This window comes from Zootoca vivipara, chromosome 14 (assembly GCF_963506605.1).
Source record: "Zootoca vivipara chromosome 14, rZooViv1.1, whole genome shotgun sequence".
Lineage (NCBI taxonomy): Eukaryota > Metazoa > Chordata > Lepidosauria > Squamata > Lacertidae > Zootoca > Zootoca vivipara.
The window spans coordinates 17,082,584-17,100,117 of NC_083289.1; the positions used below are offsets into that span (position 1 = coordinate 17,082,584).

At 46.0% G+C, this 17,534-nt stretch overlaps 1 protein-coding gene across 5 annotated transcripts in view; it reads right to left on the reverse strand.

Moving 5' to 3' along the window:
• Positions 1-2,077: 2,077 nt before the first annotated feature.
• The window catches only part of ZFAND6 (zinc finger AN1-type containing 6), a 68,356-nt gene continuing 52,899 nt past the window's right edge, over positions 2,078-17,534 (reverse strand). For 3 of the 5 annotated variants that reach the window (XM_035130718.2, XM_035130719.2, XM_035130721.2), the window contains exons 5-7: positions 13,465-13,686; positions 4,884-4,997; positions 2,078-3,330 (exon numbers count right to left, since the gene is read on the reverse strand). In XM_035130718.2, coding sequence (XP_034986609.1) covers positions 3,182-3,330; positions 4,884-4,997; positions 13,465-13,686 — 485 coding nt within the window. In that variant the 3' untranslated portion in view covers positions 2,078-3,181. The remainder of the gene's footprint in view (positions 3,331-4,883; positions 4,998-13,464; positions 13,687-17,534) is intronic. The other 2 variants (XM_035130722.2, XM_035130723.2) reach the window with 2 other exon arrangements.

Sequence of the window (17,534 nt, forward strand, 5' to 3'; positions counted from 1 at the left end):
TTGAGAGAAGGCTGCTGGCATGAGATGTGGAATCACAAGCAGAAAGAGAGTCTCTTTCCCAATCATCTTTGATGCAGCCTGAAATTCCTTTGCACCATGCAGGGCCTAATCCAGGGGTTTAGGGGAAGCCGTAGCCCTCCACCAGCCCTGAACATTGCCCATATTGGCTGACCAAAGCCCAAACTCTCAGCGTGACTCTCTCTCAATTGCAGCTCAGAAAGAATTCCTTAAACACACAGTATCTTTGGTAGTTGCGTTTAGGTAAACGCTTTGGGAAGCTCCTTCAAGCAAATTAGTTCTTTGGGGGGAAAGGCACAAAAAACAGCAGTAAGCAAGGCACTCCGGGCGTCAGTCTTCCTATCTGCAATATGGGGGCAATACTGTACTGCCTTACAGGTGTTGTCGTCAGGATAACTGATAAACATATTTGGAACAGCTTGGCCACTCTGACACTTCCAAACACACCCTTCCTGGAAGCTCTATTGAGCTCAGTGGGACCGGCTTCTGAGTAAACATGCATAGCATAGCTGCCAAGTTATCCCTTTTTTACAGGGATTTTCCCTTATGCTGAATAGGCTTCCTCACGAGAAAAGCGAAAACTTGGCAGCTATGATGCATAGGCTCACATCACATTTAAATGCTACAATCGCTTTTAACAGTCTTTTAATCCTGAAGAATTAAACTGAAAAATGGCAGAGTGGCAATTTCACTAGTGCTTTTCCTGCACCTCAGCCTCTAACCCTAGCCTTGAAAATCTGAGATTAGGACCTGCCCTATTCTTGCAAGTTGTTTTAGTTTTCCATGTTGTGCTTTAAATCGCTGCCACCTGCCGTGAGACCATGCAGGGGGCACACGGTATACACACTTTTTCCACACCCACTTATTTAAATCCGCTCCCCACAGTTTCAGTTCAGCAAGATCGTGGACCCTGAAATGCTTCACAGTCTGAGAACAGTGGTGTTTTCTGTACCATCCAAGTGATAGCCAATCAGCTGGGCATGGCAGGGAAAGCTTTAGGGCTTGGGCAGGCCAAAGGGAGAGCGGCTGAGGACCACACATGGTCTGGGTCCATCCACCTGTGCTCCTGGACCAATGTTCCAACCTATACATTTAAAACACATGACTTCTCTTGTTGACCCCCTAAACAGAGCTACAATTCCCAGCATCCCTAACAAACTGCTGTTCCCAGGATTCTTGGGGAGGGGGGGGAAGCCACACACTTTAAATAATAATAATAATAATAATAATAATAATAATAATAATAATAATAATATTTATACCCCGCCCTTCCCAGTCAAGACCGGGCTCAGGGCGGCTAACAACAAAAATATCAACGCAGGTATAAAAGAAACAATTCAATTAAAATGCAGATTAATACAATGTTAAAATTCCATTTTAAAATTAAAAATCTGCAAGTAAGATAAAACCATTATAAGATAAAACCTTAGGGGGGGGGTAACCCCGGGGTCAGACTGCGTCAGTCCAAAGGCTAAGGGGAACAGCTCTGTCTTGCAGGCCCTACGAAAAGATGACAAATTCCGCAGGGCCCTAGTCTCCTGAGACAGAGCGTTCCACCAGGTCGGGGCCAGTACTGAAAAGGCCCTGGTCCTGGTCGAGGCCAGCCTAACCACCTTGTGACTCAGGATCTCCAGTATGTTATTATTTGTGGACCTTAATGTCCTCTGAGGGGCATACCGGGAGAGGTGGTCCCGTAGGTAGTTTGGTGTGACGAGGGTAGAGAGATTCTGTATGAGTGACTGCAGCAGACTGAGCTCTGTATGCCGATTCCAGACCCTTTCCGTCCTACCTGGAGGTGCTGGGGATTAAACCTGGGGCTGCCTGGTGCAAATCTGATACTCTACCACTTGAGCTACAGTCCATCCATAGAGTTGTAGAGTGGGAAGGGCCCCTGAGAGACCATCTAGTCCAGCCCTCTGCAATGCAGGGATCTCATCTGCAGCATTCATGACAGATGGCCGTCCAACTTCTGCTTAAAAATCTCCAGGGAAGGAGAGTCCACCCCCTTCCGAGGGAGTCCTTCCGGGTACAAAGCAACGCGTAGCATCGCCTCCAAATCCCAATTTTTGAAAATTTTATTTTAATCAAAGTTAAAGACGTGGATGAACATAAATACAATACAGTTAAAACTTCATCATTCTTCATATTGGTGTACATAAAGGACCCAATAACATAAACCCCAAGAAAACCTGCAGTCGGCAAGGAAGTGCAGACAACCCCCCGCCCTCCCCCCTCCCAGAACACACACACACACACACACACACACACAGGGGAGAAGGGGGTGGGAAGAAATATCCTAGAAGTTTTCTTTGAAAAGGAAAAACAAAACTCCCACACGCAAACTTTAGAATCTCAGAATTCGCTCTTTCTCTTTCTTTCTCTCTCTCTCACACACAATCAGACTCACTCATTACAAATGATTCATACATAAATAGGTAGTGGGGGGGTGCAAACAAGCTATTATGCTAACGTATGTATAAACCTTTGTTAATGGGGGAGGAGAACGGAAAACAAAACAAAAACAAAAACCCAAGCAGCCGCAATGATTAAAATACATTCAGTTACTGATCGCTAGTTGTGCCGTACGAGGCGTTATTTTTTTTGGGGGGGGGGAATCGTGCTGCAGAGAAAAGGAAAGGAAAGCTATATACAAAAAAAGAGAGAGGGGAAAATCCCCGAAAAACAAAAACGGCCAGGTTAATGCATGCATGTTTGAGTACAACAGAAGAGAGAGAAACACAAACAAAAGCGCTGCTGCCTTCCGATATATCTCTGTGACGGTATTATAAAAAGCCCTCTGCACTCGACTAAAATTAAAAATTATTTCAAAAGGATAATACTTGAATAGCCATCGTATTTATTCAGGGGCCCCACAGGGACTCCTATAGTGAATCTCACAAGTGTAAAGGTTGCTTAACTCTTCAGCTGTTGTGGTGGTGGTGGGGCATTGCAATAAAGTTTAGTCATGTTCTAAAAGGGAGAGGGGGGGACCTATGCTTTCGGAGGACATGCATGATTCGGCATGACTAAAGCAGGAGGGGAGGAAGAATGGGAAGGGGGTGGGCGAGGGGAAGAAGCTCAAGTCAATTTCATCTGCAGATGGTCATATTTTTTTGTTATTTTTTTTTGTTTTTGTTTAATATTCCAGCTAGAGTGTAGCAGTTCAAATCTTCTGGATCTTTTCCCCGACGACTACAGGATTCTCTTTTCTGATCTTCTCGGCTGCGTCCGCTTTGTAATTGTAAGAGCAACTGTGGACGTCTGAGTAGCGGTGGACGCCGCAGTAAACGTGGCCGCATCTGCATTCGAATCCTGCGGAGGAGAGAAGACAGGGAGGCTGTAAGAGGCCTGGGGGTCAGGAGGAGGGCGGGGGTCCACTTCCTTTGCTCAAAGCTCTTAGTGGGGTAGGAGAGCTGAATTCAATGTCTATGTATTTCACATCTGGCAATACAGGGATCTCAACTGCAGCATCCATGGCAGATGGCCACCCATCCAATTAAAAAATCTCCAAGGAAGGCGAGCCAGCCCCCTCCCAAGGGAGTCCTTTCAGCCACACGCCCGTGTACAAAGCAACGCGTACCCGTTGGGTTTCAGAAATTACACAGGTAGACGGGTCTAAAAAGACTGGGGCACAAAATTTTCATGGACCTCTAGCAGTTATGGTGGCTCATTTGCAAGAAGTAATGTATTTAGCATCCGTTCTGGAAGTGTAGACTCGATTCTGGCCAAACAAAGCCTTCTGGGTGTATATTGTGCTGCAGGGACCCCCAAAGTAATTTGCTGCACCACATTTCAGATCAGACTGGTTGAAAGGCTGCTTGTCAGCTCATCGCAAGTTGAAGGGCACCGCGACAACGTGACACCAGTAATGTTAATAATAAATACACCATTTCATTATTACTTGCTCAGAACCTTCACAACTTGCCCTTCAGCTTGGTGGATTGCCAAGTTATGTACAACTTACAAGTCTAACAAAACTTGCATTAAAAAAACACAAGTCTTATAAAAACCCCAATTTAACAATTAAGAGCAGGTGGCTCTGTGGTTAAACCACTGAGCCTAGGGCTTGCTGATCAGAAGGTCAGCAGTTCGAATCCCTGTGACGGGGTGAGCTCCCGTTGCTTGGTCCCAGCTCCTGCCAACCTAGCAGTTCGAAAGCACGTCAAAATGCAAGTAGATCAATAGGAACCGCTACAGCGGGAAGGTAAACGGCGTTTCCATGTGCTGCTCTGGTTTGCCAGAAGCGGCTTTGTCATGCTGGCCACATGATCTGGAAGCTATACGCCGGCTCCCTCGGCCAATAATGCGAGATGAGCGCGCAACCCCAGAGTCGGTCACGACTGGACCTAATGGTCAGGGGTCCCTTTACCTTTACCTTTACCTACCGTAATTAGCATTAATAATAAGACGCATCAAATAGCAGCTGCTATAAAGATACAGTGGTACCTTGGTTTAAGAACAGCTTAGTTTATGAACAACTTGGATTAAGAACGCTGCAAACCCGGAAGTACAGTAGGTGTTTTGGCTTGTGAACTTTGTCTTGGAAGCAGAACATGTTCAGTGTGTTCCATTTCTAAATTGAGTCCCCTGCTGCTGTAGGAAAGCACGCCACGGTTTAAGAACGCTTTGTCTTAAGAATGGACTTCCGGTATGGATTAAGTTCGTAAACCAAGGTACCACTGTAGTTTAAAAGACACACACAAAAGCACCAAGCTTTGCACCACCTCCTCGGGGGAGCAAAAGGCAGGGGCTGGTTTGAGCTCAATGTTAGAGGATCCAGACGTGTCTATTTCAATGGCAGAAGTCAGCTCTTACTGTTGATCTACGGCTCGCATTTCCAGTTACTGAAATGAAAAGTAACTTACCGGTAAGCCCAACCTTCTTCCGGCACATGAAGCAGCGAGTTTTTTTCTGTTTTGGTTTGTCGAGTGATTTCTCTTGTTCTTCAGAGGATGGCTCTGCGCTATCTGATGCTGAAGCTGCGGGGAAAGAGAGCAAAAAGATGCAAGAGAGATAAAGACAAGGCAAAAATCTGAACGTTGCAGTTTCGGGTCCTGAGCCCTTGGGGTTTAAACTCCTCCCACGAAGACCCAAATCTGGCCACGTCCAGAACTTTAACCAGATTCCTCCATCGTTTAAATACTCCAGAAGGCTCCATCGTACACTCACCACCTTGTTTAATCTCTCCGCCGGTCACAAGAGGCGGAAATCAAGCTGAGGACTGAGATTTAGCTTCGTATTCAGAGGCAGTTGGAAATTTATTTGCAAAGGGAAATGATGGCTGTATGGCTGCTCACATGAAAATCTCCCACGCCAAAGGGGTTACTCGACAGGAAGCCTGCACCCCGCTTGCTCCCCTGGATGCACACAGAGCACTTCATGTGCTGGAAACCCAGCAGAGAGACTCAATACACAGCTTCATTTCGGAAGTATAAGGGGATATGTGCAAACACTGCCTTTGCCCAAGCACAGCAGACTTCTGCTCACCCAACAAGCCTTCCTCTCCCTCTCCTGTGCAGCCCTCAGAAACTCTGCTCTAGAGGGTTTGGGGCTCCTCTGGAGCAGTGGTGTAGTGGGCAGGGGTCCGAGGGGTGGTGTCCTCGGGTGCAAAATTATGAGAGGGGCACAACCAGACAACCCACAGCAGGCTCCCTCAGCATGGCTGAGCTCCTGCCACCTTCCGGAGCTGCAGGGAAGCAAGCTGCACCTGGTCCGAGCCTTTAGGGCTGGGACAGCGCCTCCTCCGTGCAGCTAATGCCCCAATGAGGTTGGGATGGCTCACCCTTTCCTCCCCCGAAGCCCACACACCAGCTGCCCAGTCCACCAGAGGGGTGCAACATTTTCCCTGCCCTGGGCACCAGCAACCCATGCTATGCCACTGCTTCAGAGTGGATCTTTAAAAAAAATAATTCAACAATTCATATAGTGATTAACACCAGTGTGTGTGTGTGTGTGTGTGTGTGTGTGTGTGTGTGTGAAACTATGTAAGCTTTATCTTCTCCCAATAACATAAGGATATCCCTGGTGGATCAGGCCAATGGCTCATCTAGTCCAGCATCCTGTTCTCACAGAGACCAACCAGATGCCCATGGAAAGCCCCAAAGCAGTACCTGAGAGCACAACAGCACCCTCTCCCTCCTGCAGTTTCCAGTAACTGGTATCCAGAAGCATTACTGCCTCTGACCATGGAAGTAGAGTAGGCCTAGGCAACCTTGGCTCTCCAGATGTTTTGGAACTACAACTCCCATGATCCCTAGCTAAGAGGGCCAGTGATCAGGGATCATGGGAGTTGTAGTTCCAAAACATCTGGAGCGCCAAGGTTTCCCATGCCTGAAGTAGAACACAGCCTCTCCCTCCTCTGCCATGAATTTGTCCAATCCCCTTTTAAAGCCATCTAGATTGGTGGCCATCATTGAATGCTGTAGGAGGGAGTTCCATCATTTAACTCCTCGCTCACCCTCAGTCCAATGTACATTAACATCATGTTTTTCATTTATTTCTCCTACAGAAGATGAAACAATACAGGTATTGTTTTCCATAGCGGAGAAGCTGGACAATTATTTTTTTTTAAGAAAAAGGGAAACGAAAAGAGGAACGCCAATTGTTGAAAAATGGATTGTGCAAAGATAGGAAATTGTAATATGGTTAAATAAATGAATATAGCAAGGGTTAGGGTAGGGAAGGCAACAGAACAATATTTTTTACGGCAAAATGAGGTATGTTTCTTATGCAGTGGAGCAACAGAGCTCCAGAAAATGCGCAGCCTTATGTATGGTTGTGGGTTTCTTGCAACACAATTCATTTTACGTTGAATAATAATAATAATAATAATTTATTATTTATACCCCGCCCATCTGGCCGGGTTCCCCCAGCCACTCTGGGCGGCTTGGCTTGAAATCTTTGATACACAGGATATGTATTGATAATAACAAATTTTAAAAAGCACTATAGTTTCTAAGCTGTGTACAATGAGGTACAAAACAGATACAAAAGATAAAAGTTAAATTATCCATAAAATCGGGAGAGGGGGCTTACTTTAAAAAGCCTGCTGAACTAAAAAGGTCTTCACAAAGCACCCAAAGTTCAACAGGGAGGGGATCTGTTTGACCTCAGCCAGGAAAGATGTCCACAGAGTCAGCCCCACATTACTGACTGCATGGCTCCTGGTGAACACAAACTGTGCATCTAAGCCACAAGGGACCAATAGCAGCAACACTCCCCTAAACACATGTGATCAGGTAGGGATCTAAGGAATAAGGTACCCTGGGGCCCAAGCTGTTAAGGGTCTTGTTTTGGGAGCACACTGCAGAGAAGAAGGGGGGAAGTTGGAAGCCCCGTGGAACAGAATTTGGGGGTGTGCAGGGGACTGCAAAGGAGAGGGCAAGGAAGGGGAGCACCCCAACAGGAATCACAACTAAAGAATCCCCACCGAGCCCCAGCTAACTCACAATATGTAAAACATATTGGCTGACATAAATAATAATAACCACGCCAGTAATTTATGTCTACGCCCCAATTGATCACTCTGCTCTGCAAGAGAGGGACTCCTGTGAATGCGACCTCATTGGGAGATCTGCTCCATGCCATAAAAGTATAATAATAATAATCCTGAAATCATCACACACCTCAAAACAGGCAGAGAGAAATGTGAACTTCAGTTCAATAAGGCTGGAAGTGTGCGCCTTTAGTTTTAGTTGTCTTCATGAATTGGCTTAAATACCACTCATAGTCTGAAATAAGACTGAAATAATGACATCTGAAGCGGGGCATTGACCGCTGAAATAGGGGGTTATATAAGACTGAAAACATGTCTTTGCAGACAGCCTTAAAAGTCGCTTGAGACACAGAACCCTAACACAACTCCTCAATAATCTTTGAAGATTGCCTAGGTCTTCCAATTGGTGGGTGAGGACTCACTAGTGTGCTGTGGTCTGATCCAAGGCGGGTTGCAATAGGCATACTACCACCATGCATATGTATGGTGAAAGACTGAGAAATGGGTCCCCAAATGCATGTTTGGGTCTTGGGTCTCTGAAAAGGCTTCAGTTGCCTGGTCTGGAACAAGTTAAGCAGTTGCAGCTCCCAGAGCCAGCAAAGAAGGCAATACATTTTACTTACAGCCAGTGCTCCCCCCCCCCCGAAATAATTGGTGCCAGAACTCACCATGAAGATGTTATAGCAAGTCACCAGGCGACTTGGGGCAGCCCTAAACGGATGCCGGTTTAACAACAGCTGCATTCAGTGCCCGAGGAGGTGCTAAAAACTATGGCAAGCCGCCTGCCTAGCTGGTTTGGGGGTTGCCCCTGGTTCTGGTGCAGGTCAAATAAATGCGCCCCCGCCTCCCTGTTCTCATAGATTCAGGCGGATGGCTAGGGCAGCTCAGAAGGGCCCTTGAGCAAACGCTTGTGTGCAACGGTAGAGGCCTGGCTTAAAAGCTTAAGGCCCACTGCCGCTACATGGGAGACGGATTGAAGAAAAGGAAATACAAATTGGCTCTGTCCCATAGCTTGAGCAATTGCACCTACCCTGTTTCTCCGAAAATAAGACGTAGCCATAAAATAAGCTGTAGCAGGATTTTTAGGCATTCAAGGAATATAAGCCATACCCCGAAAATAAGGCATAGCAATGCCGACCATGGCAGGAGGAGGAGGAAAAAAATAAGACATTCCCTGAAAATAAGCCATAGTGGGGTTTTTTTGGGGGGGGGGTTGAGGAAAAATAAATATAAGACGGTGTCTTATTTTTGGAGAAACACGGTAGGAGCGGCTAGGAGCTAGGTGGAGTCATAGAACTAAAAAAAAAAGTGTAGACTCGCACACACTGGCCACCATCCATTTTGACTTGAAATGTTCGTTTTCATACTTTCTCAGAAGTATGTAAAGGCAAGAAGCGGGCAGGGAGATTGCCGGCCCGCAATGGCACCCGCCCGAGAGGTGCCAGAAACCAGAGTCTAAAATTACCTAAGCACATCACTATTCAAGCGAGATAAATTCATGTTGCAAGCCATTGATTGAAACAAGGCAGAGATTAAGTTAAAGGTTTTACAATAATAACCCTGCCCTCCCAACATCTGATGCGTAACAGTAGTTCATGCATTGGTTACTTTGAGATTAGACTACTGCAATGTGCTCTATGTGGGGCTTTCCTTGAGGTTGATCTGGAAGATGCAGGGAGTGCAGAATGCTGCAGCGTAACTGCTGCCAGGAACGAGACTTTGTCAGCATATAACACTTTTGCTCAGAGGCCTGTGCTGGTTGCCAATTCGCTACTGGGACAAGTTTAAGGTTACAACGCTTCACAGTTTGGGACCAGTTGACTCGCATACCCCATATATACCCACTTGACCACTTGCATAAAATGTTTTTATCCGGTGCCGAAAAGTACAGTGAAGGCTCCTGCCTGATCTCAAAAGGCAGGGAGATCCGAAGTATAGGTGCGGCAACGCTAAAAAATTGATTCCTTACAAATGTGTGGAGCGAGTATTATGTGGTCCCTGCAACAAAGCGGTCGAGGGGAAATATATGGGGTAAACTTAAACAGTAAATAACGGAGAAAAATCAAACAGAACTCTCAGCCTCCTGCATTGAGGAGCTTACAGCCTTAAACACATTTAATTGCATTGCTATATCCCGCATCACTGGGGATCCCCAAGAGCCAGACCCTGGTTTGCTTGGCTTCAGAAAGGTGGGTACCTTTGGACCAAAGCTCCAGGAACATACCATCAATTGTGGGGCGAGAAAACAAATGGAGACGTAATGGAAGTGTGTGGTGTGTGTGTGTGTGTGTGTGTGTGTGTATCAGCAACAATTAAAATGTCTGCTTAGTTTTGGACCAGGGTGAGGGACCAAGGGATAAAGTCAACACCTTCATGGAAGAGGTGGGTTTTGAGGAGAGATCGTTAGGGGGAGAGTGACCCGGCTCCAAGCAGTACTGTGACTTTTTATGCCCTATTACTCCGCACTCCCCAAAAGACTGCCTTGTCCCTGTGTTCCTCTGAACTTAAAAGATGCTGACGTATCCAGCAACAGCTAGAGGGGGCACTTGTGCAACACCCCCAAAATAAGAGAACGTTCACTGCTGAAACAACAACAAAAAGGCGCATATTTGCATGTGCTAATTTAGATGCAAATCTAAAATGAATTAGCTTGTTTTTTAAAGGAGATAAGAAACACCTCACCCTAGTGGGGGAAGAGTGTGGCTTGCAGGTCATCACTGTGGATGGGCAACTAACATCCCTGAGTATTAGTTTCATTTGTGCAGTACCAGCGGCTGGATGTTTTTACGCTATGTTTTTAATACATTTTATTTGATTACTGTATTTTATTCTTGTTGTAGACCACTTTGAGATTTTGTTGTTGTAATGGGAAGCCATTCAAAAATTCAACACAGCTCTCCGAAGAGGCAGGAAACTGCTAGGCAGCTGAGTTAATAAAGAACTTTTTTTAGAATTCCCTTCTCTGACCTTTGGACATCATGAAACAAACTGATTGTCCCTGGCAGTGAAGACAAATGTACATAAAAGTCAGCTCCAGGACAGACAGACAAATACAGAAAGGGGAGGGGGAAGTGTTGAAAACCTAACTGCAAAGTTAGACGAAATATGGCAACTGGTTACAAGGCTTTGATTGAGGAGTTTTATTATATCAGAGCCCACTAGGAGGAACAAGGAATAAAGTAGCAATTTGGGCAGGACTCAGTTTCCAGAACACCCCAAAAGTTCAAAGACCAAACTCTGTGCCAGGACGCAACAGTAGAGTGAAAGCATCGAACATTAAGGTAACCTGTTGAATGAACAAGGAGCAATATCATACTGGCGGAGGGGAAGACCAATTTAAACGTGCTCTAAGTACTAGAAGTTTGGGGCGCATTGCTCAAACAGCAAAGGAGAGATTATTGACAGCAGCCATTGCCAAACAGGTGCCCTCTAGAGATGTTTTCGTCTTACAATTCCCACCACTGTGGTTTCCTCCTGATGGTCTTAGTTACTGAAACTGCACCAGCTCCTCAGTTCTAAAGAGAGCGCAGAGGTTCTCTCTGGGTGCTGCTGGACCACAATTCCTCTCACTCCTGGCTACTGACCATGCTTCAACATCTAGAGGGGCACAAGCTACCCACCAATGCCTTATGCCAGACTCTCACTGTCTACAGACTATATACTTGAATCAAGTTGATCTTGGAGGTGGTGACAGATGAAGTCAGGAATATCCTGGACAATTGTAGAACATTTTACGCACTGGCCAGGATCCAAGGAACCGTGCAATGAGTTCTGCGCAGCTGAAAAGAGAATTTAGATGTTCTTTCTTCCCAAACGAGGAGGAAGCAGTGCTCAGTGGAAGAGCATATGCTCTGCATGTAGAAGATCCCAAAGCTCAAATCTTTGCACAGTGGAACCTCGGTTGTCAAACGCTTCGGAAGCCAAACAATTTGGAACCTGAATGCCGACAACCCGGAAGTGAACGGTTCCATTTTCGATCACGCCTCAAAAGTAAAATGGCTTCCGCGGCGCATTTCTCCATTTCCCTACTCCATTTTTTCAATGGATTTTGCCAACCAGCAATTGCGCTTGGGTTGTCAAATGTTTTCGGAAGTCGAATAGTCTTCCAGAACAGATTATGTTCGACAAACAAGGTTCCACTGTACCTTCAGTTAAATCTTCAGTTTAAAGGGAGGAGGTAATATGCTGGGAGCAGTAAAACTTAGGTTACATGGAGAAGCTGCCTGACCTGGCGTACAGCAGCAGCTTACACTCCTCTGCTGCATGGCAGACTACATCTGGAACAAGGGGGGGGGGGAGGTTTGAAGCATTCTGAGATATGGTACTGGGTGTGTGGGGTTGTCCTTAGCCACAGAAGGAAAGTCAAAAATATCTAATACAAGCCACTGGGTGCACATTTCTTTGAGAGCTGGCCACTGATCTCATTGCTCCTTATATGAACAGAAAATGACCTTTTACAAGGAAAGGAGAGGCTGGTGCTTGAATGTGCTGATAGCAAGAGGGGAGGGAGGAATTGCACTTGCACACTTGCACACACACACACACAGCTACCAGCAAGCACATCAGAGGCAAATGAAAAGCCTGGACACCAGGAAGGGTGCACTTAATGGTTAAAGCTTTTGTTTTTCCTGCTACACCCTTGTTCTTTACAGAACAGCATGAAGTTGAAAGAGCTGGAGCTGCAAATGGAAGTATGAATTTAAAGGAGAGAAAGAGAAAGAGGTTATTAGAGCAGGATTAGGACACAGAATAAAGATATACAGACATTTGAACGCAGAAACATGCAGAAAAAGGTGGAAAACTGCTACGGTAAGCTTACTCTTTCTCAAAGGTAGCTTAAAACGAACAGCTTTTTAAATTAACAACTATGCCATGCATATAACAAAGTTAGTAGCAGAATCACGTTAAAAGACATTAGCAAATAGAGGACAATGTCTAGTCCAAGATTGGGGGGGAAGGATGGGATAAGAAGTGTTTGAGGTCTGACTCACTGCCAAGTGCTAAGACTGGGCACAATCTAGACAGCTTAGCACTTTTGAATTCCCATGCATTCCAACAGGAGAATTACACACAGGGTCAGATCTCCACCTTTGAAATGAACAGGTTTAAAAAGAGTATTAGATCGGGTCCATCTACATACTATCAGAACTACCGTAGATGCTTATTTCTCTCTATGCTCCATTTTACCTAATCCAGAGTTTCCAAAACTTTTAGTATCTGGGGCACAGTTCCCTCAGCCCATTTTTGAGTGTAGAATGGAGAGACGTCTCATTCTTTTGCTGCTTCCTTTTCTCATGCGGCTTTTAGACCAGGTGTGGTCTAAGATGATGCTGAACTACACCTCCCATCATCCCTGCCTGGGGCTGATGGGAGTTGTAGTTCGGTAACATCTGGAGGGCTAGGGGTTCATCCCACACCTGTTTTGGATGAACAGTGTGGGCCTCTTTCTCGTGACGGATGAAATCTTTGCCAATAAGAGTGGCAGAAACAGTGTGTGGGTGTAGATCAGGGGTGAGGAACCTACTGGGAGTCGCATGCTGACAGTGGGTGAGGCCAGAGGCAAAAGTGCTCAGAGCAATGGATGTGATCTTAGTGCAGCAGTGCGAATCCCAGCCATGCAAAAGGCCAGGGGTTCCCCTGATACCACCTCTTCTCCATCTAGACAAGCAGAGACACCATCACAGTTCCAGAACACATATCAGCCAGGCAAAAGAACTCAAGGAAGGCACGGGGCAAGGGGTGCAACCTGGGCAAAGGTGAGGTTCCCCACCCCTGGTGGAAGTCATTGCTGGGGAAGAGGGCATCCCTAAAGAGCGAATGCACCTGTTTTGGGCACTCGTTTTAACCAAGGTTCATTTTCCAGCCCCTCTCGTGGCACACAACTTGCTTCCTGACCCAGCCCAGTTTGGGAATCACTGCTATAACCTACGTTAACAAGGAAACTCACTTACCTACTGTGTTTAGTGTTAAATCTGTATCGCGCCTCTTCGTTTTCACTCTCGAGTTCTCATCCGGGAAATCGGGATCATCTATATTAGTTTCTATGCTTGCATCATAATCACACTCTGTTTCTGAGCCCCTGGTAGTGTCAGGTAAATCTGAGTTATCCATCGACAATTCCTCTCCGGTACTGTCTATTGAAATTGTTTCGGCAAGGTCCACTGATGTTGGTTCTATTTATTCAACGGGACATGTATTTTAGGTATGTATTTTTATTCTTTAGAAAACACACACACGCACACAAACATGCTGCGTAGTCAGTTTGAAAGTGGTTTTCATTCGTTTATTGTTCAAAACGGACCCACCCACTCCTACAGTTCCTTGCACCCGAGGGCTACAGCAGCGCAGGGCTGATCGACTCTGCATGCAAAGCCATCAAGGTACAAGGAAGCGAGGACTGCTTAGCAAGGGATAAGATTTTGATCTGCTTGGTTACTACTGGGAACAAAGGACACGAAAAGTGTTGGAAGTGTAGATGGAAGAAAGTTATACATAAATATATGAATGAAGTTTTCCCACCCTGTAGTTTGATCAAGTGGTCCCCCCTGCCCCCTTTCTTAGCTACAATAGGATCAATTCCTTTGTGCAGGGATTCAGAAGGACAATTCTTCTAGCAAAGAGGTAATTGCAACTGAATGAGCACTGGAAATTGGGGAGAATATCAGAAATGCAATACGCATGAATGTCATGAAGCAACATGGGTGCCCTCAGGCAGATAGCTCTTGTGGTCTGGAGGTATGCAAAAAGTCCTGCCTACTCTGCTTCATGCATTAAACCCCCTTGATAAATTGCGGCATACAAATATTTTAAATGACACAAAAATTATTTCTCTTCGCCCCCACTACACAGAAAGTTATTCTACATGGCTAAATCTACATGTGGCTTTCAGATTTTCCTATTTTACCTGTCCATATAAGTGCTGAATAAATGCATGGGCACACACTGGAAAGTTAGTACAGTGGTACCTCGGAAGTCAAACGTAATCTGTTCTGGAAGTCTGTTCAACTTCCAAAATGTTCAGAAACGCGGCTTCCAATTGGCTGCAGGAAGCTCCTGCTGCCAATCGGAAGCTGTGGAAGCCCCGTCGGACATTCGGGTTCCAAAGAATGTTTGCAAACCAGAACACTCACTTCCGGGTTTGCGGTATTCGGGAGCCAAAACGTTCGAATCGCAAGGCGTTCACCAACTAAGGTATGACTGCAATGGCTTCCCAGTGTACTATCCAAAGCAAAATGCCCAATATGTGCAGCTCGATGGTGGGCTGCATGTGAGAAATTGCCTTGTGCCAAGTGGGGTGTGGGGAAGACAATAAATTTCCCTTTCAGAAAATCCACACTGGGGCCATAGCCAGGGATATCAATTCACGCATATCAAGGGTGAGGATTCCTAAGGGCCCACCTTCAGGGATTTTGGGTGGGAGGGAAGTTGATAAGCCCAAGTTCTGATCCTTGCCAACTCCAGCTAAAGGAATTCCAGATAGGAAGGCAGTCTGAGACCTTGGAGAGTGACTACTCACCAGTCATTCAGCACTGGGCTACAGCAGGCATACCCAAACTGTGGCCCTCCAGATGTTTTGGCCTACAACTCCCATGATCCCTAGCTAACAGGACCAGTGGACGGGGAAGATTGGAATTGTAGTCCAAAACATCTGGAGGGCCGAAGTTTGGGGATGCCTGGACTAGAAGGTCCAACTGTGTGAAGGAAGCTGCCTTTTACCAGGTCCAACCATAGTCAACCTAGGCTAGTATTATCTACTTCAATTGCCAGTGGCATGTGGCTAACCATTGTTTAGCAGAAATGTGGAGGTTCTCGAAGGGGAGACTAAGGTTTCTTTGTTCCTTCCCCGGTGGTTCTGCTGCTGCACTAAGTCATGATTTGGCTTAGCATTCTGTCCCCACCAGGTTCATGGTTTAATTCTCCTGGAATTCTCCATGAGCCGTAAGCCATAGGACAAACCCTGGCGATGGCTTGTTACTCTGGAGAGAACTGAACTATCAGCAAAGGCTCAGCTGAGTCACCAAGCCACAGTTTAGCAAGGCACATCAGAACAGAACAACGGGGAAAGAGCAATGCAGTCACAACCTCCAAGTCCACACATTCATGCTAAACTGTGGTTTGGCTTAGTAAAACTTTTTAGCCAGGTTAAGGGTTATTCAGGGTCTCAGGCAGAGAAAGAGATCTTTCTCCCTTGATCCCCTGTTTTTACTGGAGATGCCAGGGATTGAAATTAGGACCTTCTGCAAGCAAAACATGTGCTCTAACACTGAGCTATGGTTAGGAGGAGGAGGAGCCTTGTGCTATCCCAAACTGCAACCGCAGAAAGCTCATAGCAGTAAGTGTGGATGGAACCGCAGTCCAAGGTATTTCCCGCATATTGAATTTTACACAGACTCACACAATCCACATTTCATTGCACCAAACTATGTAGCTTTAGATCCATAGATATATCCAAGCAGTACAGGCAATATATATATATATATATTAGACCTCTCTTTTCTACTTCAGAAAAGAGTTGCTCAAATATATGACTCCAACTCATATGAGCATTTGCTCCCCAAGTAAAATGCATTATCAACACTTTCAGTTCTTGATGCTACGCACGAGTTGTATCTTTAAAATATAATAGGAGAAACCAGCCACTGGGGGAATATATTCTAATGGGAAAGCATCGATTCATACCCTGTAGTGTCCTTTTGTGGATTGTGAAGAGAACTTCTGGCATAACAAAATTCCATACAGGTGACCTTTCCACCAACTAAAGGGTTCAGCAGATGCCTTGGAATCGCATTACATCTTCAAATCATCTATTTATCTTGAGATACAGACCATTTTATGGTTTCTCTGTTCACCAACAGAGACTTGACTTGGATTAACATATAACCAGGGGTTAGCAACCTAAGGCCAATGGACCGGAAGTGGCCTGCGGAGGTCATTTGACTAGCCCAACTGTTGTTTGACCTTGGCCCGAACCGAGGTGCCTGCTTGCGCACTGCGCTAAACCGGCACAGGGACTTGCTTCCGCAGCGCCGGAAATCACGTCTGTGCACGCGCAGATGCTGAAAATCACAGGCACGCGTGTGCGATCCGGCCCAAGGAGTGATCTCCATGGGACCGATCTGGCCCAGGCAAGATATACTTTGCTGTCCCCTGATATAAACAAAGAATATATATATATATATGGCACTGCTTTTTGGCAACTTCGTTCCATTCTGTTTAGGCTTTGTGCCCCCTTCATTTATATTTCGCATCAGGGTTTATATCCCACCTTCACTCCACAAGAAACTGGGAAGCACACACGAGAAGGTCTGGAGCAGCATCGCTCAATGTGGTGCTTTCCAGATGTAGTCAGACTACAACTTCCATCACCCTCGGCCAGTGGTCATGCTCACAGTGCACTGTCCATTCTATGGCTAGGAGACCTGGTTCACATCTCTTTTACAGACGTGGTATCACACAATACAACACCCTAAGAATTAGATGGCTCCAAACAGAAAAGGGGGTTATGCCACATTCACAGAGACAAACACAGCTGGTTTTAGCAAGGAAGAAAGCTCAGCTGCAGGTAAGGCTCTTTCCCCTCCCCACCTAGAAGTGGCTCAAGCCAGTGAGTAGCCACATTTCCATACAGGCAAGAGACCACTGCTCAGTAGTGTAGTACATGCTTTGCATCAAGAAGTTCCCAAGTTCAATCCAGTCAAAAATGAGCAGGTGATGAGAAAATCCCTGCCTGGGATCCTGGAGTCACTGCCAGTCGGAACAGACAATGGCAGGCTCTTGGGGACAAATTATTACACCTGGCAGAAGGCCCCTTCCTCTGACCTTATAGTGTAATGTTTTCTTTTAAAACCCCACACCAGTGCTCTGTTTTGAATATGCAGCAAATCAGAGCCCAGACCACAAAACTAAAAGGCAGGTATTGCTTAGCTAAAAGAACGACAACGAAACAAACCAAAAAACCCCACCAAAGGCAGAAGATGTGATCAGGGGGGAAGCCAACAAGGGCTTCTCTTAAGAAAGGAAG